At 53.4% G+C, this 27,057-nt stretch overlaps 12 protein-coding genes across 12 annotated transcripts; 7 read left to right on the top strand and 5 right to left on the bottom strand.

Moving 5' to 3' along the window:
* Positions 1–356: 356 nt before the first annotated feature.
* AYO21_05900 (hypothetical protein) lies at positions 357–1,198 on the bottom strand (the record flags this gene model as incomplete). Its single annotated transcript, XM_022655867.1, has 2 exons — positions 357–704; positions 761–1,198. The coding sequence occupies 2 exons, from the start codon at positions 1,196–1,198 to the stop codon at positions 357–359; spliced, it is 786 nt and encodes a 261-aa protein (XP_022511787.1).
* A 584-nt stretch (positions 1,199–1,782) lies between these two features.
* Positions 1,783–2,795, top strand: AYO21_05899 (hypothetical protein; the record flags this gene model as incomplete). The annotated part of the gene is made up of 3 exons (XM_022655866.1): positions 1,783–2,027; positions 2,096–2,289; positions 2,353–2,795. The coding sequence occupies 3 exons, from the start codon at positions 1,783–1,785 to the stop codon at positions 2,793–2,795; spliced, it is 882 nt and encodes a 293-aa protein (XP_022511786.1).
* An 874-nt stretch (positions 2,796–3,669) lies between these two features.
* On the top strand, positions 3,670–5,751 carry AYO21_05898 (hypothetical protein; the record flags this gene model as incomplete). The annotated part of the gene is made up of 3 exons (XM_022655865.1): positions 3,670–3,837; positions 3,917–5,222; positions 5,321–5,751. 3 exons carry the CDS (start codon positions 3,670–3,672, stop codon positions 5,749–5,751), a joined length of 1,905 nt encoding a protein of 634 aa, XP_022511785.1.
* Positions 5,752–6,030: 279 nt separating this feature from the next.
* AYO21_05897 (hypothetical protein) lies at positions 6,031–7,487 on the bottom strand (the record flags this gene model as incomplete). Its single annotated transcript, XM_022655864.1, has 4 exons — positions 6,031–6,171; positions 6,504–6,525; positions 6,577–7,080; positions 7,132–7,487. The coding sequence occupies 4 exons, from the start codon at positions 7,485–7,487 to the stop codon at positions 6,031–6,033; spliced, it is 1,023 nt and encodes a 340-aa protein (XP_022511784.1).
* A 642-nt stretch (positions 7,488–8,129) lies between these two features.
* Positions 8,130–9,848, top strand: AYO21_05896 (cystathionine beta-synthase; the record flags this gene model as incomplete). Its single annotated transcript, XM_022655863.1, has 2 exons — positions 8,130–8,392; positions 8,480–9,848. 2 exons carry the CDS (start codon positions 8,130–8,132, stop codon positions 9,846–9,848), a joined length of 1,632 nt encoding a protein of 543 aa, XP_022511783.1.
* A 1,150-nt stretch (positions 9,849–10,998) lies between these two features.
* AYO21_05895 (hypothetical protein) lies at positions 10,999–11,774 on the bottom strand (the record flags this gene model as incomplete). The annotated part of the gene is made up of 4 exons (XM_022655862.1): positions 10,999–11,048; positions 11,107–11,416; positions 11,483–11,582; positions 11,635–11,774. 4 exons carry the CDS (start codon positions 11,772–11,774, stop codon positions 10,999–11,001), a joined length of 600 nt encoding a protein of 199 aa, XP_022511782.1.
* Positions 11,775–12,809: 1,035 nt separating this feature from the next.
* Positions 12,810–13,772, top strand: AYO21_05894 (hypothetical protein; the record flags this gene model as incomplete). The annotated part of the gene is made up of 1 exon (XM_022655861.1): positions 12,810–13,772. The coding sequence occupies one exon, from the start codon at positions 12,810–12,812 to the stop codon at positions 13,770–13,772; it is 963 nt and encodes a 320-aa protein (XP_022511781.1).
* Positions 13,773–14,534: 762 nt separating this feature from the next.
* On the top strand, positions 14,535–15,219 carry AYO21_05893 (60S ribosomal protein L18-A; the record flags this gene model as incomplete). The annotated part of the gene is made up of 3 exons (XM_022655860.1): positions 14,535–14,538; positions 14,596–14,700; positions 14,759–15,219. The coding sequence occupies 3 exons, from the start codon at positions 14,535–14,537 to the stop codon at positions 15,217–15,219; spliced, it is 570 nt and encodes a 189-aa protein (XP_022511780.1).
* Positions 15,220–15,774: 555 nt separating this feature from the next.
* On the bottom strand, positions 15,775–17,199 carry AYO21_05892 (glutamate-5-semialdehyde dehydrogenase; the record flags this gene model as incomplete). The annotated part of the gene is made up of 1 exon (XM_022655859.1): positions 15,775–17,199. One exon carries the CDS (start codon positions 17,197–17,199, stop codon positions 15,775–15,777), a length of 1,425 nt encoding a protein of 474 aa, XP_022511779.1.
* Positions 17,200–18,383: 1,184 nt separating this feature from the next.
* Positions 18,384–20,003, bottom strand: AYO21_05891 (2,3-bisphosphoglycerate-independent phosphoglycerate mutase, variant; the record flags this gene model as incomplete). The annotated part of the gene is made up of 2 exons (XM_022655858.1): positions 18,384–19,915; positions 19,973–20,003. The coding sequence occupies 2 exons, from the start codon at positions 20,001–20,003 to the stop codon at positions 18,384–18,386; spliced, it is 1,563 nt and encodes a 520-aa protein (XP_022511778.1).
* Positions 20,004–21,645: 1,642 nt separating this feature from the next.
* On the top strand, positions 21,646–24,036 carry AYO21_05890 (hypothetical protein; the record flags this gene model as incomplete). The annotated part of the gene is made up of 4 exons (XM_022655857.1): positions 21,646–21,779; positions 21,830–21,968; positions 22,028–22,827; positions 22,881–24,036. The coding sequence occupies 4 exons, from the start codon at positions 21,646–21,648 to the stop codon at positions 24,034–24,036; spliced, it is 2,229 nt and encodes a 742-aa protein (XP_022511777.1).
* Positions 24,037–24,496: 460 nt separating this feature from the next.
* AYO21_05889 (hypothetical protein) lies at positions 24,497–25,300 on the top strand (the record flags this gene model as incomplete). Its single annotated transcript, XM_022655856.1, has 1 exon — positions 24,497–25,300. One exon carries the CDS (start codon positions 24,497–24,499, stop codon positions 25,298–25,300), a length of 804 nt encoding a protein of 267 aa, XP_022511776.1.
* Positions 25,301–27,057: the final 1,757 nt, after the last annotated feature.

The raw sequence follows: 27,057 nt of genomic DNA, 5'->3' as shown, positions 1-27,057 counted from the left end.
ATAAAGCCGACCAGAACAGCTCGGACATTTCACAGGCAACATGAAAATACCGATCATCGAAAAACCGAATAACGTCTCGTGAGCCCCTCGACCCATCGGCCGAGTCAAAGCAAAACCGTTGTATGTCTCGGAGTACACCATCTGGCAATGCGACAAGTTCTATAGCTCTGCATCCTTCTCTGGCGAAACAAGAATTTTGTTGATCTACCGAGGGACTCCATCACCATTTTGAGGTTTGGTGAAGGGTCAAAACTCTCGAAAGCATGTCACCACTCAGCAACAGACAAGATGAATACGGCGGAAACTCTGTATTCACGATATTGTTTTGTTTCTGTCCTAGCAAGAGGAACAGTCTTTCACAGAGTGTCTCCGACTGCGCACCTGATAGCTCGGGCAACCTCTTCAGTGCAGCTAAGAGTGGGAAAGTGTCCTGCTTGACAAGTGTGCACATCAACCTTTTGACCGCTCTCCTCCTCGATGCGGTTGATTATAGACTCTTGAACCTGCATTGGCACTGCCTGGTCTTCCTTGCACACCAGGTACGACACCGGAATATTCTGATAGCCCGGATGAGTGAGTAGGCCTGTGAAGCTGACCGTCGAGTGCGGGAGCATTGTTTTGGCCAACTCGACTCCCTTTGCGAGAGGAAGATCCGAGAAATTCGTTCGAGCACAACCCACTGCTTCAGTCAACATGTAATCGCCCTGCAACACAGAGTTAGGAACACCTATCCTAGTCTGACAGATCGTGAGACACTCACTTCGACTCTGATGAATTCAGGCATGTTGTCACCCATCTGCGTGGCAATTGAACCCCCCACTCCCGGCACTGGGGAGCTGATATAGAACAGCCTCACGATGCCTCCTTTCATTTTGGACGGTGTGCGTTCAGCCTTCGTCACACCCTTGGTACTCTCGGTCCCGCATATACCTCCATATGAATGCATGACCAGCACAATTTCCTTGCCTTGGTCAGCCACCTTTGTCGCGAGAGACCTGATGTACTCTGCGTCATCGGCCATTGTGGCGGCTGGAAGTGGACTGCGATCGCCAACCGAATGGAGATCAACCACGACAGTCTCATAGCCGTGGCTGTTCAACGCTCTCTCCAGTCCACTGTATAGACTTGGTGGAGAGAATGAGGCAGGGACAACGACTATGACCGGCTTTGTAGTCTCTGGCTTGTTGGCGGTGGACATCTCGACTTGGGTTGAGATGTCGTTGCACCTATCTCGATGTGCTTGGGCAACAAGGTCGTAAAGACGCGGGTGCAGAACTTCCTAAGCAACAGGGTGCTCCGGTTGTGGAAAGATGGTGGCGAATTCGAGTGGATGGCAAGACTTGAAAGAACAATCCTTTCGTGATTCCAACTGAGAATGCCGACTACATGTTTTGCTTGCTGATGTCTCGGATTGTTGACTGTTTGAGGCCGAGATGGCGGACTCAAAATTCGGCCTCAACCTTCCGACTCGATCTCGGTCTTTTCAAAGTGCTCCCGCATCTCCCGAAGACATGAGGTCGGAGAATTGCAAATATTTCGACCACCGAGCTGAGATCGGTCTCGACAGCAAGCATGCTGGGCTCCTCTTGAGGCAGTGTTCTACCATACGAATCCACTGCAATTCCGCTTACGAAGCCAAAGAGCTCCCCGGATTGTTTAAAAGAAAGTCACAACCCCAGTTGTGAGTTTTCTCCGCAGAATCTCAACCCAGCTTTTCTCCACATTGAGCCTCTACCCCCCGGTGCTCCTTCATTACCCTCGGTCGTCGTTCTCTGTTGCACCATGGCGTTATCCCAGGATGCGCCGTTCACTGCGTCAGTTCTTGCTTCCTTTGGCCCCGCTGCTCCCGCACGGGCCAAGGAGATCTTAACATCGCTGATCCGTCACCTCCATGCCGTGTGTCGGGAGGTCAATCTCACAACCGAAGAGCTGTATATCGGACTGGACGCTCTCAACCGCTCGGGACGCATGAGTGATGCGAAACGAAATGAGACACTGCTCATATCCGATTGTCTCGGCGTGGAAGCGTAAGCAACCTCACAGCATCATGGTGTGCGACCTCTCTTTTCAGGACGTTGTCTGACCTCTCAAAAAGTCTAGTGGACGAAATCACGCACAGGATCCTCGCAGAAGAGGCGTCTACCAATTCTTGCATCCTGGGTCCTTTTTATCGAGCTGACGCGCCTGCCTATGAGAACGGCGACAGCATCATCCAGAAGTACCTCGGCGGCGAAGTTACTTGGTGTCACGGCCAGATTCTTGACGCCGATAGCGACAAGCCCATTGCTGGTAAGTCATCAACCACGAAGGCCATCGCTGTTTGGACGTTAGAACCAACGATATACCACACAGGCGCGAAACTGAACGTGTGGGAATGCGCGGCCAATGGATTGTACGATCAACAGGATCCAGAGCAACCTGACGGAAACATGCGTGGGATATTCACTTCAGACCACGACGGTCGGTACGGCTTCTACTGCATCAAACCGGTTCCCTACCCGGTGCCGTATGACGGGCCTGCAGGCGATATTCTGAAGCTGATGGACCGTTCGCCGTTCCGGGCCGCACACATTCATTTCATGGTCGAGAGCGAATCCCACCGTCGGCTCGTGACACAAGTGTTCCCCAGCGACGATGCGTATCTTGATCGTGACTCTGTATACGCTGTCAAAGATGACCTGATTATTCGGTTCGAGCCTGCGGGTTCAGAGGCACAGAAGGGACGGGGTGGGCGTGGTCTGCAGAGCGATGTCAAGTGGGAGGTGAAATACGACTTTCGCATCAAGAAACGATGATATTGAGGAAGTCTACTCCACAAAGTCATCGGCGACATTTAATAGTCTGTAGACAGAATTCTCCCAGACCAAGAAAAATCCCTGGTTAAAGCTGTTGTTTGTTAGTGGTGCAAGTGAGGACCGCCCGGCCCGGTCAGCCTTGCTCCTGAACGCCGCAGCCTTGTTCGTGGCTCGGCAATTTCGGACAATTGCAGGAAATGTCCGAATAAGCCGACAAGGTTTCGTTTCTCTACCACAACATCCTCCTGTTCTCTGAGTCACGATCGAACTGCGGCAGGAGAGCATGTGGTCGATGTGCGTCTGTCACCTTGAAGCACACGTCGTTGGAATGCCACAGTTTCCACACGTTGTGTGAGAGAGACAAAGGATCCGTGCCTGGACTGAATCAATCTCCTCGACTTCCTCTCCAACGTTTCACGAACGACCTCTCCTCGTGCGATAGCGTTGGACTGAACTTTGCTCTGCCACCTCCCCACGGGACCATAACTTCCCCTGCATACCATTGACGATTATTCGATAGTGAAGCAAGCCTTCGGGGGGTAGTGACACCTTGCCTCCAAAGATCATGGAACACCAAGGTGTCGCAGCATCAACAACACCGCACTCGACAATAGTGACAAAGGCCAAGAAACGGCGGCGTCCAGCTCTGGCTTGCATCGCCTGCCACCAACGGAAATTAAAATGCGGTCGTGAATTTCCCGCTTGCGAGAGGTGCAGAAAGAGCGGGTACCCAGAAGGCTGTGTATACCGTGAAAACCACCTGGTTCCGACTCCTGTCGGCGCAGGAAGACGCGCAGCTCGGGTGAGTACCGTCAGTGACTCGACTGCGTCGGATACCGCTACTCAAGAGAGTCTTTCGAGGCGTTTTCAAAACATGGAAACAAGGGCGACATTGCCCTCGCCCGCGCAGTCATCCCACGGACCAACGCGAGAAGTAGAGCAGGCTGAGCAGCTGCCGCTCCAAGAGATGACCATCTACAAAGGCGAGGATCTTCTCACCCGGTTTTACGGGCATAGTTACCACCGTAATTGGTATCAGCAGGTATCTCTTTCCTCACAAAATCACTCCTACTCGGCGAGCTCATGCTAAACCCCTCTGTTTTGTCATTGTGCCAAACCAGTTTGATCAGCTTCGACCGTACATCCAGCGCCTCAAAGCGCAGTGCCCCAGCATCAACATGCTGCGAGACGAGATTCAGGTCTTGAAAGCCAACGGGCACAAATTGGAAAGTCGACACAGTGGCGGCGCAGCGGACGCACCATGCGATTCTGAAATCAAGAGTCTGATTCCTGCTCGAGAATTGGCTGATGGGTTGATCAACCTGTATTTGACTCGGTTTGAAACCACGCACCGTGTTTTCCACATCCCGTCTTTCATCGACGAGTACCACAAGCATTGGACCAACCCACAGAGCACACGGACAATCTCTGCAATTCAGTTCTTGCTGGCAATGACAACAGCGCTAAGTTGCCGCGAGATTCTGGACTGCGAACTCCGAATCCGAGCTAAAGATGCTATCTCGCGCGAAACCGCCACAGCATGGATCCAAGCTTGCGAATCATGGGTGTCGCGAGAGACCACAAGAGCGCCCTCTCGCCATCTGACTATGTTGGCAACTCAGTGTCTTCTGGTCATCGCAAAGCGAGCAAACCACATACAAGCAAACGAAACCTGGACGACGACAGGCGCCCTGTTACGATCGGCCATGGCGGCCGGATACCACAGGGAACCGGACAGTCGAGCCCACATTTCCGTTTTCCACCGCGAGATGCGTCGTCGGCTCTGGGCCACCGTTGTCGAGCTCGATCTGCAAGCGACCATAGAACGAGGGATGCCGCCGAGCCTGCGCGAGGAGGATTTCACCTCCAAACCTCCTTTGAATATCGACGACGACGCCATTTCCGAGTCGGTACAAGAACCTCCAACTCCGAGTGCATTGGATGCTCTCACAGACACGTCTTTCCAAACACTGGCTTATCGCTCGATAGGTCCACGACTGCGGATTTGCGCCCTGGTCAACAACAGTCATCACAAACCGTTAGAGGTGCTCTTCGACGAGGCGATCTCCTTGGACGAGGACATCACCAAGGCACTCACAACGATTCCAACAGACTGGGCCAGCGCGCCTACGAGGCGTGATGACTGGAGCACCCAAAGAGCCTTCTACATCAAGTACATGTTGGACATGTTACTCCAGCAGCAGCTGGTATTGCTGCATATGCCCTTTGCGAATGCCAATCGCAGCACGCAGCCCAACCGATTCGGCCATTCACGTCGAGCGAGGCTCGAGGCCGCGACGAGTATCCTCAATTCTTTCAGGTTGCTCGTGGACCTGGGTATTATACACCGCTCGGTCTGTGACAACCGCCAGTTCCACGCCGCCATGGCCATCTGCCACGAGCTGTACCTGCAGAATGGAGTTTTTGGTAAGTTTAAGTCGAGTCTCTCACTCCTAGCTGCGAGCCATGTTTCACACATATCCCTATACCCGCTGCTACATGGATCTGATCGATCAACAATCCAGGATCCATTTTCACACCCTTATCACCCGCCTCGAACCTCGCCGAATGCTACATTTCCATGGTGGAATCCGTGTTGTCAATGACCGAAACCCGAATTACCGTCCTGGCCAAAGGCCTGAACGAATACTACCTCCTAACCATGGTCCTCGGCCTCACCAAATCGAGATTGTGGAGCGATCGCGCCCCGTCCTTTGCCGCAGAGGCGGTTGAGCGCCTTACAAGGGTCATGATCATTCTGGGGTCTATGCGCAGGTCCAAGTCGACGTTGACAGCGACAACGACAGCGACATCGTCGTGGCATGGACCCAACGCCGGTACCGCCGCTGCTGCGACTGGAAATGGGAGTGTCTCCGAGTACGTGTTTCCCCTAGAGCAGATGCGGGAGTTCTTTGGTGGTTCAGATGTGTCCCGACTGACGTGCTGCGAGGTATAGCAGTGCCCCTGCCCAGGGACTCGGGGCGGGAGTGGGAGTAGGAGATGCTCCTATCACAATCTTCCCGGAAGTATCTTCTACGAGGAATGATGGAGACATGGAAATGGAAACGGAACTGGAAACGTTGGGTTCTCTCGTAAGTTTTCACGCACAAACATATTGTTTTTCAGTTGGTCAGCTCGTTGATTCAACATGTTATGTGGTTTTTGCTTGTGCTTCTGCTTGTACTCATCACTCATCGTTCAGTCATCGCTAATAAAAAAGGTGCAAACCCAGATCTCAAATAATTTCGATCTTTTTCAAGACGACGTCGACCTGGAGGCGTTTGATCTCTGGGCTCATGAAGACACCCGCAGGTTCTTTGGGAATGGTGACTTTGAGGATTATCCCGCCACGGGGGCCGTAGTTTAGTTGAGAGGCCTAAATTGTGTCAGAAGCAGGGGATCAAAATGTTGATCTGTGTATATACATATATATAATAATTAAATCCTGTTGACCACCCTAATTTGACAAATTGGGGACTATTAGTTATTGACTTTTCATTGGTCTCCTCTCATCTCCTCGTATGTAAAATACATGGCAAAGCCCAGGGCGTGGCAATGACAAGCAAGGCATAGACCTGGCTCTCCGTACAGGCCAGCAGACCAGACTAGGAGACAGTACAGAGCCACTACTCGTCTTAAATCATTCGACTCCCAAAAAAGGGGAAGTGGGCGAGCGAGTGGCCCGGCCATGACCACACAACTACTCACAGGGCTCCCAGAGCTCACAGAGCTCACAGAGTAGAGTCAAGGATCTCCCAATGTACCTCGTACTGACTGCTACTGAGCTGGCGGCCACCCGCCAATGGTGACTCTGAACAGCGCCGGATCCGCCTCAATCTCCGCCTTGCGGGCCACCAGCTCCTCGACGTCCCAATTCGCCCCGACAACTCTCCCGGACTTGAGAAAGTCGGCTTCGGGGCTGGCGAGCCAGACTGTGAAGTGTGCGGGGAGTTCGAGGCCTTCGGTGGAGGAGGAGTCACCGGGGTAGAGCGTATAGACGCGGAGTTTGGGGTTCTCCTCTGCGAGGTACTCGTCGAGCTTTGCCGCCGCCAACTGGGAGGCCAGATACGCCGAGTTTTTGGGAGATTGCGAGGCTCTCAGGTGGCATGCGGCTGCGTTGACGTCGATGTACGTCGCGTTGGCGCGGCACTTTGGGAGGAAGTGCTTTGCGAAATGGGCGGAGAACTTGACGTTGATCTCAAACGCTTGCCACCAGTCGTCTTCATCCGCTCCGGCGAGGGTGGTCGCGGTTGGCGAGTACCTCCACGGCAACGTCAGCATGATGCTTAATATCCGAGAGAAAAGCGTATCACACAAAGGGGTGGGGGGAGCATACCCTGCACAATTTACAAACACGTCCCAGGCCCCCAAATCAGATCGGATGGTGTGTGCCGCAAGGCCGACTTCGTTGGCTTTGGAGAGGTTCGCGGGAGTCACCAGGACCGTCACGTCCGGGAACGATTGATTAATGGCCGTCTTTGTCTTCTCGAGAGTCTCCTCCGTGGTCCCTATCAGTGCGATTTTCCGGCCGCCGGCTTTTGCAAATGACAGGGCAACAGCAGCAACGAGGCTTTCTTCCCCCGCGCCCGCCACTACCACCGTCTTGTCCTTTGTCGACAACTCGGGTCTTGAGGGCTCAATGGCCGGGTAAGTGGTTTTGCGGTAGACCTTGGTGAAACAGGGGGATGCCATCACAGCCTTTTAGTTCGAAGCGACTGACGAGTTCAAGGACTGTCTTGTCAATGGACAAGCTCAGGACCGTGGAAATACTTCCTCTCGAGTGTGTACTTGTGCCAATGGAGCGTGGGAAGCAGCCGTCTTGTAATCCAGCCTCCTCATACGCGAGGCCGCAGAACAAAGTAGTCAATGCGCGACGGCGTCTACTTGAAGCTCAATGCGCACCTCACTCAATGTCACTGAAAATTGCCCAGCTTGAGGACAGTTGCTTGTGGCCTTGACTCGGCAAGATAGCGAAAGTCGTGCTTTGCAACCTTTAATGTCACAGCTTGGTGTGGACAGTGGGTGAATTTTGTCAGGAATATAGGAGGTCAAGCAATAGTACCTACTGTAGGTCGTCCAGTCTTTGAGGACTTGTGTTATGTACTGAGTACCCAAAAAAAAATGATGGAGAAAGAGAAATTCACCCCTCAGCGGCTACCGTCGGTTATGTATTGGGTCCCGCCGCCGCAGCGAATACCATACATCACCTCATTTTGTATGAAAAGTTCACCATAAATAGAAGAATGTTTCTTACAACGTCCCTACAAGCAACAATCTCCCTACAAGTCCAATAATACCACCCCCCCCCCCTCATACACCCACCAAACACAAATAATGGCCTCAGTCACCGGCGACCGGCTGCTCGCCCAAGGCACGCACGAGTCCGCGCTCGAACTCATCGGGCAGACGCCCCTCGTGCGCCTGAACAAGATCCCGCAGTCTCTCGGCATCGAAGCCACCGTCTACGCCAAATGCGAATATTTCAACGCCGGAGGAAGCGTCAAGGATAGGATCGCCCTGCGCATGATTGAAGAGGCCGAGAAGTCGGGCAGAATAAAACCGGGGGACACGCTCATCGAGCCTACCAGTGGCAACACGTAAGGGATGCACCAGGCAAAACTCGAAAGAACAATGACCTTGCAGAACGGAGGAGCTAACAAGATGGACCATCTGTGATTGCATAGTGGTATCGGACTCGCCCTCGTCGCCGCTCTCAAGGGCTACAAGACCATCATCACCCTCCCGGAAAAGATGTCTGCCGAGAAAGTCGCCGTCCTCAAAGCCCTCAACGCAACCATCATCCGCACCCCCACACAAGCCGCCTTCGACAGCCCTGAATCACACATTGGAGTTGCCAAACGGTTGGAGAAGGAGATACCCAATGCCCATATATTGGACCAGTACGGGAACCCCGACAATCCGTTGGCGCATGAGCTGGGAACGGCGGAAGAGGTCTGGCAGCAGACAAATGGTACTATAACATGCATCGTCGCCGGCGCCGGCACGGGTGGCACAATCACAGGTCTCGCCCGCGGTCTACACAAGCACAACAAGTCAATAAAGGTCGTCGCTGCAGATCCCCAGGGCTCGATACTCGCTCTCCCGCCGTCCCTCAACGAGGAATACGCCAACCAACCTTACAAAGTCGAGGGGATCGGCTATGACTTCATCCCGGACGTCCTCGACCAGAGTGTCGTGGACAAATGGTACAAGACGGACGACAGAGATTCCTTCCACTATGCACGCCGTCTCATTTCCGAAGAAGGGCTGCTGGTCGGAGGGAGCTCTGGGTCTGCCATCGCAGCCACGATCCAAGCCGCAAGAGATCTCAAGCTTGGGAAGGACGATGTGATCGTGACAATCCTCCCAGATAGCATCCGCTCGTACTTGAGCAAATTCGTCGACGACGACTGGCTCGCCGCCAACAACCTCTTACCTCCAACACCACCGCCTGAACCATCATCACCCCAACTCTCGAGAACCCAGAGCGTCAAGCAAGACGACACATTCCACGGCGCTCGCGTACGCCACCTGCGCCTCAAACCCGTCCAGACGGTCACTTCGGACAGTCCCTGCTCCAGCGCCATCGAAGTCATGCGCGAAAAGGGCTTCGACCAACTCCCTGTCCTGGCACCCAAGGGATCCAGGAGACTAGTCGGCCTCGTCACCTTGGGCAACCTGCTGTCACGGATAAGCCACGGGCGGGCCACGGGACAGAGCCCCGTGAGCGACGTCATGTTCGACTTCTCCAAAATCAGCGAGGTCACCGTCGACCACACAGATTTCTCCGAGCTGATGACCACCTCCGCGGACGAAGACTCGGAGCCGCAGAAGCCGTCGGCCGCAAAACCCAGGGGCAAAGGCAAGCGGAAGCACTTTGTCGAGATCACCGTGGACACGCCCCTGAGCGCGTTGAACAGATTCTTCGAGTGGCAGAGTGCGGCCATCGTCACCGAGCGCGAGTCAAGCGACAAGGGCGGCGCTCTCAAGCCGGTGGCGGTGGTCACCAAAGTAGATCTGCTTACTTGGATGTTGAGCGAGCACAAGCCGTAGTTCTCTCGAGGTTACGGAAGCCATATTTCACGAGATATTGGGATCAGATTCAACAGGGTCATCGGATCAAAAAGGATAGGACGGGATGGGATTGCCTTGCAAGAGTGCAATGTTGGGAATATTCAACACGAGCCCATCTGTGGTGGCGATGCACATTGCATGGACAGGAGTGACAAGGATCAGAACAAACTCCACAATGACTCAGGAGCGATTGAGATTTCATGTATTTACACGATAAAACCCACGTCCGCAAGGACAATTTACCCATGACGACGCTACAAGACTTACCTCCCCGAGTGGAGTGCAGTGCCTGCTTCGTCGATTAAAATCATCATCAGGACAGGGACAAGCCCACCACCGGTAGAAAACAATATAGAAAAGGGGATAGGATATCGGATATGGGCGCAGAGACGGAAACGAGCCAGAACATCGTGGCTGTATGACAAGACAAAGACGGCGCATGGGGGAAGTTAACACGTGTCGTGCCGACGATGTTGTAGTGTTGGAACGCCGAAGAGCGAGTTCGTAGGAGATGGATCGTGCGGATGAGGCGGAAGGGTAGGATGGAGGAATTGCGCAAGGGGATACGTGGTGGAATTGCGAGAATGGGAATTACGACGGCGGAGGCGGGGACGAGAGAAAGCGAGGCCGAGGAGGCGCTGCATCGCCGCGGACGAAAAGGAACGAGTCTGATGGCTAGAGCTGCTGTAACGTTTCGAAGAGGAATAGGAAAGGGGGGAACGGCGGCACATGGTGTCAAGATAGGTATCGTCCGATTTTCCGTATCGACGCCTCGATCGAATACTTCGTAGGCTACCGAGGACAACGGTTGACGACCGATAAGTCAGCTGTTGTACAGAATTGAGCCCGCACCGTTCGCTCGAAGTCGATCTAATCCCGTGTCAAGTCAATTTGAACCACCGCTCACTGCTATGCCTGAGACTCTCAGGTCATGCAAGCTCTGCAATTGAATCATCATAACAATGTCAAGGGCGAGAAAAAATCTGAAGGAAACCTAGCACATTCTTGCCCTTTATGATCACAGGAGGTTGTGATCTTGCCCATCTCAAGGATTCTGCTTGTTTGTTCGTTTGCAATAAAGCACGCTGGACTTGGCACCAGGTGGGTGGTGGCACATCACGCTGCCTTCTCATTCCGCGGTATCGAGTTCATCGTGGGCCGGAGGAGGGGAATCCACAGCTGATACGGGTGTCAGCAGATCAAATCCAGGCTGCATCTGTGTCGAGTTCCATCATACCTTTCCGGTCATCGCCATTTGCAGCAACGTCACGGTCATCGTCGCGTCGGTCTCGGTCATCTTTCATCTCCCGGTCGCGGTCTCGATCGCGCTCACGGTCCGCAGGGCTGCGCGAGCGGCGTCGGTCATCGTAGTCTCGGTCCCGGTCTCTTTCCCGATCTCGGTCGCGGTCGCGGCGATCGTCCTTGCGAGGAGAATAGTCGCGGCGTCGAGGAGAGGGAGAACGAGCTGAGCGGCGTGGAGGAGAGCGCTCACGACGGCCTCGACCAGCTTCGTAGCGCCAGGTAGCAGAAGGGGGGGTGCGGGCCCACTACAAGTTGAGTAGTCAGATAATGTGTTTGGCAAGGCGGTGAGAGTGAGAGTTGTCCTTCCATACCTCAATCTTCAAGACGTCATCACGACCAATTCGCTTGTTATGCATCTCGTGATAGGCGTCGTCAGCATCGCGACGACTCTCGTATTCGACGAAGGCGAAGCTGCTCAGGTGTCAATTTGCGTCAGCGGCAGGGGTCGGTGTTCAGTACTTACAGACGGCTTGATGCAGTTCTGGGGGCAGGAATGTCACATCTAACCAGACGACCATAGTGTTCGAACTCATAGGCAAGATCACGGGCGCGGGTGCCATGACCAAAACCCGTGACATACAGGGTAGTGCCAGATCGAGACATGGTCACGATGGAAAGGTGAAAGGGGCCAGGTGGCAAGCTGCTCGATCGTGGTCGATGTTGTTTCGCGCTGGTCACCAAGCGTCTGAACTCTAGCCGCGAATGACTGTTAATACAATCTCTGGTTGGCAGAGTGAATGCAACAGATGATGGACAAGGCAGAAGGGAGGATCGGATGGATGGAAACTGGAGGAAAGAAGGCAGAAGTTGTTTGACAGATGGAGCTGCGTTTGCGTTTGCCTCATTTTTAGATCAAACGGGGCTAAACTGAAAACAGAAAATTGAGCTTGGCATAGCCCAGCCAGTCACTGCCACGGCTAAGTCATCATGGAAAGCCGCTGTCAGAGGCCTGGAAGGGTCACGCTGGTCTACTCGCCTGCGATTTGTACAGGGGAGGACAGACTTTATCACTCTACGAGCTGGCATATGCTGTTACCACACGTCTCTTGCTTCTATTCCTTCATTTTACCTTTTCCACGTTCTTAGATTCACCTGGTTGACAGAGTCTTTCCCACCTCGACTTCTCCACTCGATCAACTTCCCTTTCTAATCGCGCGATCCTCTTTGCCGACTTGTCCCGTTTCCGATCCCCCCATATCGCTCTTCTTCAACCCTATCAGCTCGAGTGGATGATACAACAAGCTTGCTTCGTGGTGAAGCATTGTTCTTGAACTCTACACGACATCTGTCTGGAGCTGGTGGGAAGAGACGCTTCACGGACACAGGATGTTCTCTTACACCACCCGAACCCCGTGAAGAATTTTCCATGGACGCCACAGCCGCCTTCGACCCCAGAATTCTACTTGCTGTGACGCCTGCACGCCTGCAACCGTCTCGGTTGACACTGAATTCCCCGCTTCCCTCGTCAACCTCCCATCAGAGTCATGCGTCTCGGAGAGAAGGACCCTGTTACTGTCAACGGTAACGTCGACCAGAGCTCGACCTCTCTACGGGACCTACCAAGTATACCGGAGGTCAGTGCTGTCGCGTCCAAAGATCGAATGAGCCCGGCCCTAACCTATATAGAATCCTACTACCATGGCGACATCTGATTTCGTCCTCTCGCTACGAGAGTTTTTCTCGACACCCTTCACAGCCGCTTTCTGTGCCGGTGGCGTGGCAGGCGCTGTCTCCCGCACCGTTGTCTCGCCGTTAGAACGCTTAAAGATTTTGTACCAGGTCCAAAGCGCCGGTCGTAACGAATATAAGATGTCCATTGCCAAAGCTCTTAAAAAGATGTATACGGATGAGGGCTGGAGGGGTTTCATGAGGGGGAACGGTACGAATTGCATACGCATAATACCCTACTCGGCTGTGCAGTTCGGCAGCTATAACATCTATAAGCGCTTCGCTGAACCTTCACCTGGCGCCGATCTCGACCCCATTCGCCGACTCATCTGCGGTGGTCTCGCCGGTATCACCTCTGTCACATTCACCTACCCTCTAGATATTGTTCGAACCCGCTTGTCTATCCAGTCAGCTTCATTCGCCGCGCTTGGAAAGCACGAAGGGAAGTTGCCAGGCATGTGGCAGGTCATGGTTATGATGTACAAAACTGAGGGCGGTATTCTGGGTCTCTACCGAGGCATCATTCCCACCGTTGCCGGTGTCGCTCCCTACGTTGGCCTCAACTTCATGGTCTACGAATCAGTCAGGAAATATTTCACGGAACCAGGTGAGAAAAACCCTGTCTGGTATCGAAAACTTGCCGCAGGCGCCATCGCGGGAGCAGTCGCGCAGACTTGCACATATCCGTTTGATGTCCTCCGGAGGCGCTTCCAAATCAACGCCATGAGCGGAATGGGATATCAATACAAATCAATATGGGATGCCGTCAGAACTATCATCGCACAGGAGGGCGTTCTTGGGCTTTACAAGGGTATTATGCCTAATCTGCTCAAGGTCGCTCCGAGCATGGCAAGCAGCTGGCTCAGCTTTGAGGTTACAAGAGATTTCTTGGTGGCTCTGGCTCCAGAAAAGGAAAATGGAGACCCTGTTTGAAAGTGTCAAAGTCAAACTAAGATATATGGCACTTTCAACCCCCACAAACCGTCAGAAACCGCTATACATCTCTCCACCGACCGACTCGAAACCAAGTGAAGCCCGGGACAAAATATCGCCTGTGTGAAGGGAAGGGAATGAAATGATACCATCATCGATCGTTCTTACTCTCACAGAAGAGAAGACCTGCGCCGCTTTTGTAAGGGCTGCTGTATATTCCACATAAATGGGGGGCATGGCGAAATTTACGGTGTCAAAAGGTCGAGGGAAACCGAATTAGAGAGACCTGGGGCGAGGCATTTTCTGGAGTATTAAGACAAGCTTATGACTTTGGTCTCTGATGGACTTGAAGTTTGAGCATCATTTTTCTGAGTAGATCGAATTGAATATTGAATTGGTCGCTCTTATAACGATAGTCTTGACCCGCTGAAATTTTTTCCGGAAGTTCGCCTTTATCATGACGACGTAGTCATTACCAACTTCGTGGCGAGCCGGTGTGATTGAAGAATAGCAGTCGAACTCGAATAGTAAGGCTGGCCACAACAGTTCTTGACTTATTGGCATTGATACTGTATGCTCCCTATGTCACGTGATCTATGCAAAGGCTTTTGAGTGCCGAAATAGTTTAGCGTGCAGAAATCTTGGCACGCCGCACAGCGTTCGCACCCGCTAGTTTCTCACGTCGACCAAATTTACAGATTGACCTTCTGAGGACGTCGCCGACCCTTTCTCGTTCAACAAAATCCACCACAGCCAGCGATCATGGGTATGTACCATTCAGCAGTGGTTTCTGCTTCATTGTACGACTGACATCTGTTTCCAGGTATCGACCTCGATCGCCATCACGTCAAGGCAAGCCACCGAAAGGCGCCCAAGAGCGACAATGTCTACCTCAAGCTCTTGGTGAAGCTTTACCGCTTCCTGGCCCGTAAGTTGAAAGACTGAGCAATCTGAAGAGGTGAGCCATCATTGACAGACAATCACAGGCCGAACCGATTCCAACTTCAACAAGGTCGTGCTCAAGCGCCTGTTCATGTCCCGCATCAACCGCCCTCCCATGTCCATCTCCCGCATCGCCAGCAAGGTTTCGACCGAGACGGCGCAAAAGGCATACAAGGACAAGACCATTGCCGTCATTGGCACCGTCACCGATGACAACCGCCTGCTCACCGTGCCTGAACTACACATCGCCGCGCTGCGGTTCACTGCGACTGCCCGCGCCCGAATTGAGAAGGCCGGCGGTGAGTGCCTTACTCTCGACCAACTCGCTCTGAGACACCCTACTGGAAGTAATGTGGTGCTCCTGCGGGGACCCAAGAATGCCCGAGAGGCCGTCAAGCATTTCGGCTTTGGGCCGCACAAACACAAGAAGCCATATGTCGAGAGCAAGGGCAGGAAGTTCGAGAAGGCCAGAGGCAGGAGACGGTCCAAGGGTTTCAAGGTGTAGACGTGGCCTCCGTGTTGGCAGTCTGCTGGTGGTGGTTGTCATGGTGGGCTTCGTCGAGTAGGATTCCGGGGCCGATGAGTGGATGACGGGAAGGTCACGAAACTTTCTTCGAGCGCACCTGATGGGACGATGAAGATGGGACTCTACGAAATCGGAGCAAAGAACGAAATTCCAATAAGCGAGCTGCTCGATCGTCTCGATTTGTCCAGCGTCCTCCTTCAAGCAGAGACAAAAAGGTTCGTGCGAGCCGCCTGAGGCTATGAGGGGACGAAAAGATTCTACCTCACATGGTCGCTGTCAAATTTTCCAGACTAGGGGGACGCAAGACAAAAATTCCAATGCAATTGATTTCAAAACGAAAGACGACCTTTTCAATTCGGTTCTTGTGCATTTTTGATTCTTTTTCATTGGTATTCAGTCCAACTTTTTTATTGGAGTTGTGACAGTGACAACGCCAGCTCGTGTAAACCGTTAGTCAGTACAGTAGTGACCACTGGGATATCCTTGTTCCCTTCTTCCCATCTCATCATCGACGCCTCCCCTTTTGCATCGTTGTCATATCTCGATCTTCTCGTGCAGATACCTCCTCTGTCCTTCGCCTTCACCATACTCACCCGCGCCCTGACCCGTTCCCCGGAGCTTGTACTTGTAGATCGTCAAACCTTCCAGACCGACGGGTCCTCTCGAATGGATCTTGTTCGTGCTGATGCCGACCTCGGTGCCGAATCCGTACCGCATGCCGTCCGCGAAGCGGGTCGAGGCGTTCCAGTACACGCCGGCCGAGTCGACGGCGGACATGAATTTCTCGGCGGTGGCGGAGGAGCGTGTGATGATGGCGTCGGTGTGGTGCGACGAGTGTGTGTTGATGTGCGCGATGGCGCGGAGAAGTGATGCGTCGTTTGCTTCGTCTTGCACGTCGCCAGAGCCGTGTCCGTTCGGCAAAGTGGTGGAGGAAGACGTGCCGGCGGGCACGGTCTTGACAGCCATGATCAGGTCGAGGAACTCGGTCGTGAAGTCCGACTCAGTCGCATCTTGCAGCAGGGCTGCGTTCGCGGGACTCAGCACTTCGGTCAGTGCTTTCTTGCTTTGTTCGTCGCAGCGTAACCTCACGCCCTTCTTCTGTAGCTCTTCCACCACGCTGGGCAGCACTGTCTTCAACACCGCCTCGTGCACCAGTAGCGTCTCTGCCGCGTTGCACGCCGCTGGGTAGTCGCACTTGGAGTCGACTACCACCTTGACGGCCAGGTCCTTTTCGGCATCCTTGTGCAGGTACACGGCGCACAGACCATCGGCATGGCCTAGGACGGGAATCTTCGTGTGGCTCTTGACGTATCTGACCAGTTCGTTACCCCCTCTGGGGATAACGAGGTCAATGTACCGATCTAGGCCGAGAAGATCGTCGATCACGTCGCGAGTCTTGACCAGCTGGATCGCCGCCACGGGGACTTGGGTACTGGCCAGAGCGTCGCCGATGACTCTGGCGATGGCCTCGAAACTCGCGGCACTTTCCTTGCCGCCCTTGAGGATGGCCGCGTTGCCGGACTTGATGGCCAGGGCGGAGATGTTTGCGATGACCTCGGGCCGGGCCTCGAAGATGATGAGCAAGACGCCAATCGGGCACGAAACCCTCTCGAGCTCCAGGCCGCGGTCCAGCCTCGTCCGCAAGTCCACGTTGCCGACGGGGTCCGGGAGGTCGCGCACGTCCAGGATCCCCTTCAACATGTCCTCGTACTTGCCCTTGCGGCCCAAATCGAGCCGCTTCAGCACCGCCTGGCTCAGCTCCCCCTGCGACGAGGCCTCCTGTGCGAGCGCCATGTCGCGCGCGTTGGCCGCCAGGATCTCGGCCTTGTGCTGGGTCAGCGCGGCGTGGATGGCCGTCAAGGCGTCATTGCGCGCCGACAGCGGCAGGATGCACAGCGTGTGCGAGGCGAGCGAGGCGGATTGCGCACAAGACACGGGGCTTGAGCTCGTGAGCGACATGGTTCTTTTTGGGTGTTTTTATGGTTACGAGCCCTGGATTTTTCTCCCTCTCCCTCTCTCTCTTCCCCGGTGCGTTGAACCGGGTTTAGTCCTTTGACCGTCTCCCAAGACTGACTTAGATTTTCACTTGTTGTTGAATATTCTCGTATTGCCTCCTGAGTGCCTGAGACAAATCCCCAGCAGAACCTTCCCCACTTTTGGTTTATGTCGAGCGTGCACTTTGAGCGAACGAGTATGTGTCTTGATGTGTGGCTTGCTTACAAAAAGGAGGCGCAGACGCAGACGCAGCGTTATTCGATATCCACCCTTTTCTTTGAGTGCTAGGTAAGTGTGGAAATGCTCATGAGAATTTAAAGAGTCATAAGCACTGGTGTGCTCGTACTAATACGACAAGGGCACAGGGCGTGCGGAAGGTTTGGGTTTTTGTTCTAGAATTCCGTTTTAGGCTTCTCCTCGCCACTCTTGATCGCCCGACGATATCATTGGGTATTACTTATTGGCAATGACCCGTTTGCCCGTCGTTGCGTCTCCCTACAAATATGTACCTAGTAGGTATTTGTGCTACTAGTAATAGAACTGATCGACGTAGAAATAGCCAGTATCTATCTACCTTCTGCGGTATTATGCCTCGTACATGTATGCCTATATATGTAAGGTCCAAAGTCCATCTATAGATACGTTGACTGCCTATTCGGTATCGCGATATGCCTATCAATCTATTATTTCTAATTTTTTGAAGTCGCCCTTCCCTGGATTTTGGTTTGTCGACGTTGAGAGAAACGAGAAACCCTACGTCGACCTTCTAACCCGTAGATAGAAATAGATAGAGGCCGGATCGGTGGATGTTGGTCCAAAAAGGGCCGTGAGACCATGCTCAGAATATGCCGAGTCTTCCATCCATTGTATTCACTGGAAACTCTCGACTCTCGACAATGGAGGAATCTATTCCCCTGGAACGGGATTCAATGTATCTGCCTTTCGTCTATGGGGGTTTCATGTCTCATCAGCTCATCATGCCTTCTATTGCTACAATGCTCGCGACAACAACAACAACAACAATGACAACGACGACATCGATGGCGCCAGCAGGAGGAACGGAAAAGAACGTCGACTCCAAGGTCGGTCCCCGCGTTGCGATAAAGATACTGTTCAAGCATGATCGGTCTTTTCCAGCATAGGTCCACTTACTTCTTCACGAGCAAACTTGTCCCGCTCATTTCTTCGGGTTGATCGAGCCCCATGGCCGCGAGAACTGTCGGTGCGACATCTCCAAGAACACCGTCCTGTTTCTTCAGGCTCCATCCTTCAGGTGCATTGGCCATGACGAAGGGAACTTTGTTGGTCGTGTGCGAAGTCTTGGGCTTGCCTTCTTCGTTCAACATTTCTTCCGCGTTGCCATGGTCGGCGGTTACGAAGAGGATATAGCCGTTCTTCTTGCACGCCTCATACACCGTGCCGATGGCGGCATCTGTGGCGGCCACTCCCTTGATCGCGGCTTCGTAGACGCCGGTGTGGCCAACCATGTCGGGTGGTGCGAAGTTGTTCATCAGGAAATCGTACTTTTGGTCCGCGATCCTCTCACTGAGCTTGTCTGCTACCTTTTGAGCACTCATAGGAGGGTCGAGATCATATGTTGCGACTTTCGGGCTGGGAATCAACTCTCGATCTTCGCCGTCAAACTGTTTCTCCACCCCACCGTTGAAGAAAAACGTCACGTGAGCATACTTCTCAGTCTCAGCGACGTGGCACTGTTTCAGGCCTTTTTTGCCCAGCCACTCGGCCAGGACATTGCCCATGTGCTGGGGTGGAAAGGCGATAGGGAAGGGGTAGTCGGTCTTATACTGCGTCATGGTGGTGATTTCGATCCCCTTGGGATATGGAAAGTCTGGCTTGGGGGATCGGTCGACATCGCCCAAAAGCTGGGTGATCTCTCGAACGCGGTCAGATCGATAGTTGAAGAAGAACAGGGTGTCATTGTCTTTGATCCTCCTCTCATCTCCGCCGACGATAATGGGCTTGAGGAACTCGTCATTCTCTCCTTTCTCGTATCGGGCTTTGATCGTGGCAACAGGGTCAGAGGATTCTTCTCCTTCGCCGAGCACAATGCCCTTCATTCCGATCTCCACCCGATCCCACCTCTTGTCTCGGTCCATGATATAGTATCGGCCCACCACCGTAGCCAGCTCCCCGATCCCGAGCTCTTTAAGCTTGTCCAGGAGTTGTTGCAAGTAACCCGCGGCGCTCTTGGGATCCGTGTCGCGACCGTCTCCGAAAAAGTGAATAAAGACTTTCGGAACCTTCATCTCTTTGGCGACTTGGAGCAGGGCGAACAAGTGGTTGATGTGACTGTGGACACCTCCGTCGCTGATGAGGCCGAGGAGGTGGAGTCGGCCGTTGCCATCAACTGCGTGCTTGAAGCACTTTTGGATGTTGGCAACCTTGTTCATTTCCCCCTTCTTGATAGTCTGATCAATCCTCACGACATCTTGCCAGACAACTCTGCCTGCGCCGATATTGAGATGCCCGACTTCAGAGTTTCCCATCAAGCCTTCCGGGAGACCAACTGCGAGGGAGGAAGCTTCAAGCTCGGTGTAGCCCTGTGCGGTTGTGGAACCATCTTTGGCAAATCCGTCCATGAAAGGGGTCTCTGCTGCAGCAATAGCATCGCCCTCTGGAGGGGAGCTCTCGGACGGAATGCCCCATCCATCAATGACAACTGACAAGGGAGGTTAGCAACTTTCGTATCGTAGCTGGGACAGCTCCGGAGTCCTACTCAAAACAGCCTTGTGCTCGACCTTCGTCATGATGTTGGAAGCTCGAGAAGCTCGAGAAGTTCGTCAACGGAAGTTGTCGGTGGTGGGAACTGCAATTCAATTGCAGAAGATGGTACAAATGCTGGTCAATAAGGTTCGACACGAGGTATAAAGTGAAAAAAAGATATGCAGATAATTTTTGTTGACTTGAGAAACGATGTGAATCGGAGGGGTTGAATTGGTCGACAATGACGCCGCTTTGCTCGGCCAAAGTCACCAGAGTTGTTGGTTTGGCGGGGCAGGAGACGAAGCTGGGCAAAAGTCAGGGGATGGAGGGGCACTCAACAGGGATCATGGCGACTCCTTTAGGCGCTTAAGCGAAGCAGTTGGGGAGCCCGAAGCGCCTGAGACTGCCGCACCCATAGGCCTACCTTCACAGTTGTTGGTGGGCATCAGCCACCAATATGTATCACTCGCTACGTCACCTTTGTCTGTGGCCACAGTTTCTTCACCTGCGCTGTTCGGTCTCCAATCCTTTCCTTTTACCACCTGTACCACCTGTACCACTTGTACGCTCATCGGCGATCGACACCATCTCCGCCCGTTCAGCCATTGTCCCTTCTTCCCGTAACTCACCCTCGCTCTCAGCATGGCATCGGCAGGTATCATACTTCTTCCGCTGGCAGACGATTCTGTATTGCAATGCTCGGCTGCACCATCAGACGTGCTCCTAGACTTTGCTAGGCATCAAAAGTGCCCTGGCGACCAAGCTCCAGCCCTCTCATGGTGGAAATCCGGCCTCAAGACTTGTACCCTAGAGCATGACACGTCAAGGTGTGTTCTGCCAGTTAAAAGGGATAAAAAAGAGGCAGAAACTTGCAGAGAACAAATCTCCCACATTGACTTTCTCTCCTCGCCACTTGGGTGCTCGAAGGAACGATCAGGACAGCACGCATCTTCTCAAGATCGTGCTTCTAGGGGCCCCTACGCTCCGCTGTTTGTCCATTCGCGGAGGATGACGCGGAAAAATTTCCCAGATACCTGCAATTGGCTTCAATCCTGCCAAACTATTCCGAGTCAAGAACCATGGTGGACCTCGACCGTTCCAGTCGCAGGCATCGTACGGTCTGATGTGCACATCAGACTTGCCATCCCGGAAACCTTTAATCATGAGCAGATACCGTCTTGCGTTATGGTGGTTGTACCTCACCCACCAACAGCACCAAACCGCCCTGTTCGCCTGAGAACTGCGGTGATCGTCTTTTTTAACGTCGCGGAGTTTGAACTATTTCAAAACCCACATGTGTCTCGATCTCAATCTCTCCCGACTTGACTTTGTTTGCAGTGAACAAAAGCGCCCCCCATTGTCAAGTCAGCGAGATTTTGCGGGTGTGACGGTCACAAAGGCGCTCACTGTATCACTTGATAAGAGCAGCAGCATCAAAATAGAAAAACTTCCTTCTCTACCTTCGACCTCTTCTGCATGCAGGGTTAACCTGACATCACAGGCTTTTCTGTGGCTGCAAGTTTTTGGACTTTGCGCACTTTGCGCACTTAGTGCTGTTGAAGTACGAAGAAGGGTTGCACCATGTCGGACTCCATGGGGAGTCCCGCTAGCCCATCCCTAAGTCGGCGTTGGCCAGAAAGTTCTCACACCAAATCACGCATCTCAAAGAAGACTACCAATACCAAAATGCGCACCTCGCACGCTTGTGATCGGTGCCGTTTGATGCGGACAAAGTGTTCGGGAGGTGACCGTTGTACCAAATGCATCAAAGACGACGCGAACTGCGTCTATGGCGATCGCAAGCGGGAGCGCAACAAAAAGTATTGTTTGCGTGCCTGGCTCTCCGGCATATGTTACTAACAGTACGCAGGGATCTCGCCGAGAGTCTAGATCGCATCAATTTACTGGAAGATGAGAATAGTCGGTTGGTCGGTGCTCTCCGTTCATTAACCGAGCGTCCAGACTTCCGTCCGGAGGAAAATGCCCATGTATTGCAGCTGTTGAATAAGGTAACTATTGATGTACTATGCGCACTTCCAGGCTGCTCGACCACTAAGACACTCGGCAGTATTCGGAGCAAGAGGGTGACGACGAAGAGCATGGGGTGGCCTCGAGCAACCAGTCGAAGAGCCGGGCCGGCCTTTCTGTCTCGCAGCGTCCGTCATCCTCGTCAAGTCCCGGTCGGTCGCGGCTAAACCACAGGTATGGTGAGACTAAGGCTGACTCGAGCGTGGGTTCTCCTCGGAAACAAGGGGAGCTGAACTTTCTTGTATCCCTGGATTTTGGAGGAGGGGCATCTGGCTTTGTCGGGAAAATGTCAGAGATCTCTTGGATCCAACGTGGATTTGAAACCGTCCGCGGCCACAACCTGGCCAACGCCGGACTACCGCATGCGGCAGAAATGGATGAAAATCTGGCGACAACAACCGACTTCATCTATTTCATGGACGATATCAACGTGTTGGCAGTAGACGAGGATTATGTGGATCAATATCATTGGCCCGCCACCGAGTCTTTGGTAATCCTGTCAGAGGCCTTTTTCCACTGCATGCAGGGTGCCTTTCATTTTGTGCTCCGTGAGGAATTTTTGCAACGGGCATACTCTTTCTCAGGTAAGGGAACGGCCCCAACGTGGAGGAAACGGCGCTGGCTCGCGGTGGCAAATCTCGTGTGGGCTATTGGAGCGAAGTGGCTACAGATCACCCAGTTGGCCGACAAGGATACTAATGAGGATCATCTGGTCTACTACGCACGGGCGCGAGCGTTGGGTCTTGACCATAGGGTCATGTTCGACCACCCTGACATCGAGCGAGTCCAGGGCATCGGACTCTTGTCTTTCTACCTTCTTGTCAATGGGTCCATCACGCGGTACGAAGTACGATCTGGACGATCTTGTGTCTCCTCGCTGATACTGTGAACAGCTCCTGGAATACGTTGGGCCATGCTATCCGGCACGCCACGGCGCTCGGGCTGCAACTAAAGGTAACAGACCCAAGGGTGAGCGAATCGGACAAGTCGCGGCGAGCTCGAACGTGGTATTCGCTCTACAGCCTCGAGATCCTGATTGCCGAAATGACCGGGCGGCCAAAGTCTATCTTCCTGTCCGATGTGACAATACCCATCGATCTTTTCTGGTCGGTCCCGCAAGAGACTGAGCAATTCTCTGGCAAAATCAACAATACTTATTCGCCTGCCGATTCGAGGAAGATGTGGCTGGAGTACCTCAACGCTAGTCGCAATATTTCCCAGATGACGGGCGGAGTGGTCCCCTGGAAAAGCTTTGCGGCAGTGGGACGTGGCATCCCTACCTCATACTTACCTCATCGATTGTACCTCTGTCGACTCAGCGACAAGGTGGCGGCGCAGATGTACAGCGGGATGTCTGAAGATTCGTGGTCCCAGATCCAGCATAAGATCGGCGACTTGCAGACGGAGTTGAAGAATTGGGTCGAACAGCTTCCGCCCGAGTTGACTCTCCAGGGTCAGGATTCGGTGATAGACACTGATCCTCGAACCAAGCTCGAACTAGGCATGTATCACCACAGTGTGGAGATGATCCTCCACCGGCCATGCCTCTGCGAGGTGATTATCGGAGATGAATCGAAGCAGTCGAAAGAGTTCAACCGCAGTTCGGCGCGAGCCTGCGTCCACGCGGCCATGGCCATGTTGTCACTCATGCCTGACTATCCTACGGCCCACGAAGCGTACCAGCTGCTGCCGTGGTGGTCTCTCCTTCATTTCGTGGCGCAGGCGACGTCTGTGTTGCTTTTGGAGCTTGCCCTGGACGGACGTCACTTTGAAGATGAGATACCACAAGTGGTGACGTACTTGCGCAAAGCCATGTCATACCTATGGTGCATGAGTGAGGGTTCATTATCCTGTTATCGCGCCTGGAGGATATTCAGACAACTACTGACCGAGGTCATGGAGCGGCACGAGGAGTACGATTTGGCTGACATCCCTGCCGAGGCACCACCACCTCCCAGGTGGAATGAAGAGCTTGAGGATTTGACGGTCAAGGCCTTTAAGGGACGAAGGCATTCATTTCCATCACCCATGGAATATGAGGAGGGCTAGAGAAGAGAGGTTGCTGAGGCTGTGGCGCCTAGCCTTTGAACTTCTGCGCGATGAGCAGAGTCGCTGCCATTTCTACAGACAATAAACACGACAGGTTTGTTCTCCTTGCCACAGAAACCCACTCGTTAGTTGGCGTGCTGCAGGTAGTCTTCGGTAAGATATTTCGAAAGTGTCCTCTGTCACTCCGAGAGGGAAGATATCGCCGCGGCGATAACAAAACGCCCGTGCTCCTGGTCGATATTTGGTCCCTCGTACCTCGTATTTTCCCGCATCTTTTCCCCGCATCAAACAAAATGTCCACCCGCCGTGCCGCCTCGGTTCCCCGGACATGTAGAGATTACTTCGGTATATAAAAGGTAAAAAGAACGGCGCGACACATACCTTTTGTGCTTATCTCCTCCGAGCACATCTATTATCTTAACGAATCAGAAATCCAGGGAGAGCGGGAAAAAGAAGAAAAATGGTGTATCTCATCCGCGACGGGGTCCGCTTGTACTATGAAGTCCACGGTAGCGGGACGCCTCTCCTCCTGACGCACGGATACTCGTCCACCTCGGCCATGTGGGCGGGCCAGGTCGCCGCGCTGTCCAAGCGGTTCAAGCTGATCCTGTGGGATATGCGCGGGCACGGCGCATCAGACTACCCGACCGACCAGGCGGCATACAGCGAAGCCCACACGGTGGACGACATGGCAGCGGTTCTCGACGCGGTCGTCGGGCGCGGTGCCGGCGTCACAGCCATTGTCGGCGGCCTGTCCCTCGGCGGATACATGTCACTGGCGTTTTACCGCGTGTACCCGCAGCGGGTGCGGGCGTTGCTCATCATCGACACGGGCCCGGGGTTCAAGAAGGACGCGGCGCGCGACGAATGGAACAGAACGGCGCACGCCACAGCGAAAAAGTTTGAGACCGACGGCCTCGCCGTGCTGCAGGGCCTGAGCGCCGAGCGCGCCACCGTCACCCACCGCAACGCAAGAGGCCTGGCCCTTGCGGCCCGCGGCATGCTCGCCCAGCGCGACTCAAAGGTCATCGATTCGCTGCCTGCCGTGCGCGTGCCGAGTCTGGTCGTCGTGGGCGCAGATGACACCCCCTTCCTCGTCGCCAGCGAGTACATGGCCAAGAAGATCCCCGGGGCGAGGAAAGTCGTGGTGCCCGATGCAGGGCACGCCGTCAACATCGACCAACCTGAAAAGTTCTTAGAGGCGATCCTGCCGTTCTTGGACGAGGTCGAACGCCGTGGTGGGAAGCCGAGACCGTCACTTTGAAAAAGAGAAACACGCTCAAGTTTGAGAAGAGACCAAATTTTCTTTTCGAGAAACAAAAACAAAAACAATACGGGTTGACTGATCAGGTGGATCGCGGCATTTTGACTACGGGATATTGGGTATTGGACATTGGATGTGGAAGGGAGCGTGCGTGCCTTGTTAGGCCCTTGATAGTGTGGTGGTGATTGTTGGTAACTTGACATGTCCACAGAGACCCTGACCTGATCCATTGGAATCATATGAATCCCGATGCCTTTTTGCTACCGTGTTGTTTTGGTTCGCTTTTTTTTTCCTCTTTTCACTCCCAAACTTGGTAACTGTATCGCACTAACCACTTCACTGCCAGACCACACCTCCACCCACACACACATGTGATACAGAGCACACACACAGGATCACAATGCAAATTGCCCAAGGAGAAAAAAAAGTACCAGCCAAAAAAAAGACGACTTACCGTTTCGAACTTACCTTTTTCGCATTTTTCCTATTCTCGCCATGCCCCTCAAAACATGGATTCCTGGGTTCTTGTCCCCTGTTGCAGTGTTCCCAAGCGGAGAATAGGAAGATTGAGCAGCCCTATGTTACGGGGGGACTATTTTCAAACACTGCTCCGACGGCCCAAGATCAGGCTGTCAATCTTGGAGGTAATTCGAACATTGTAAAATATAACTTAGTAGTGGGGGGAACTTTTTCACCTGGTAGTACCGAGGGCATGGGACTGGACCCAGGGATACTGCTTGGCGGTGTTGGGAGGGCGGCCGCTCGTGGTGTTTAGTATCGAAATGGGAGGCAGGGTTTTCAACTCTTCCTCGCGTCGTCGTCGTCGTCGTCTTCTTCCTCTTCCTCCTCTTCTCATAGCATTGGCATTGACTCCCGCATTCGTCCTGTAACTCTGGTCAATGATAGCCAGGGCTGTCTGTGTCGCGCCAGAATGGATCTAACGTCTCAGCTGGCATGGCTGTCCTCTATAAGAATATTGTTCTCTCGCGATCATGGCGATCTCGGATGCGAGTGTTTCTCGTGGCAAAATGCAGGCACCGAGTCAGGCGTGTCAATTCGTGAACCAGGTAGGTTTGTTGCATCTATGGGCGCATGATGGGTTTGGATGCGGTGGTGTCTCTACCATACGGCGAGAGTCTCAAGGCGGCCTATCATCTTTCCTGGGGCTTCTCTAGATGGATATCATCTATGAGATGGCGACAGCAAATATGGGTGTTTCCACTGTTAGGTGTTTTCTTCTTGTTTACTGCTCCGGCGGCTGTGTCTCGATCATGGATGGATCTCCTACTTCTCATATTACGCATCGAGCTCAACAATCATCCTACCTGAAGTATGAATCTTGGTGCGGGAGCAACAACAGCCCAAGGCGATATCCATATGGGGAACAGGTCTGTCCGAATCATTCTGGTTGGGAGGTTAATTTGGACGTTGGGCGGTCTGGAGGAGTCACAGCAGCTGGTATGCATAATGACTACGAGGTGGTCGGGATCGTGGTCTCGCCCAGCAACTACAGAGTTTTCTGGGTGAGCGGAACGAGTGCTCTTGGTGCGAAGCGGGTATCAAGGCGAGGACATATGTACGATGCATATGAGCAGACGGATGGTCTCCAAGCAGCAGTCGTGAGCATTGACGCGGAATCGCGGGCTGAGGATAGATATTGTACATTTGTATGTATGTATTCGGTGCTCATGGTACTCAAGTCGTTGGTGTCGTTGATGTTTTTTCTCTGCACCATCTGAGTCTGACTATTCGAGGCA

Source organism: Fonsecaea monophora, assembly GCF_001642475.1.
Source record: "Fonsecaea monophora strain CBS 269.37 chromosome Unknown Scaff39, whole genome shotgun sequence".
NCBI lineage: Eukaryota > Fungi > Ascomycota > Eurotiomycetes > Chaetothyriales > Herpotrichiellaceae > Fonsecaea > Fonsecaea monophora.
Note: the sequence above shows the minus strand (reverse complement) of the source record. Positions and strands in the feature narration are given on the sequence as shown.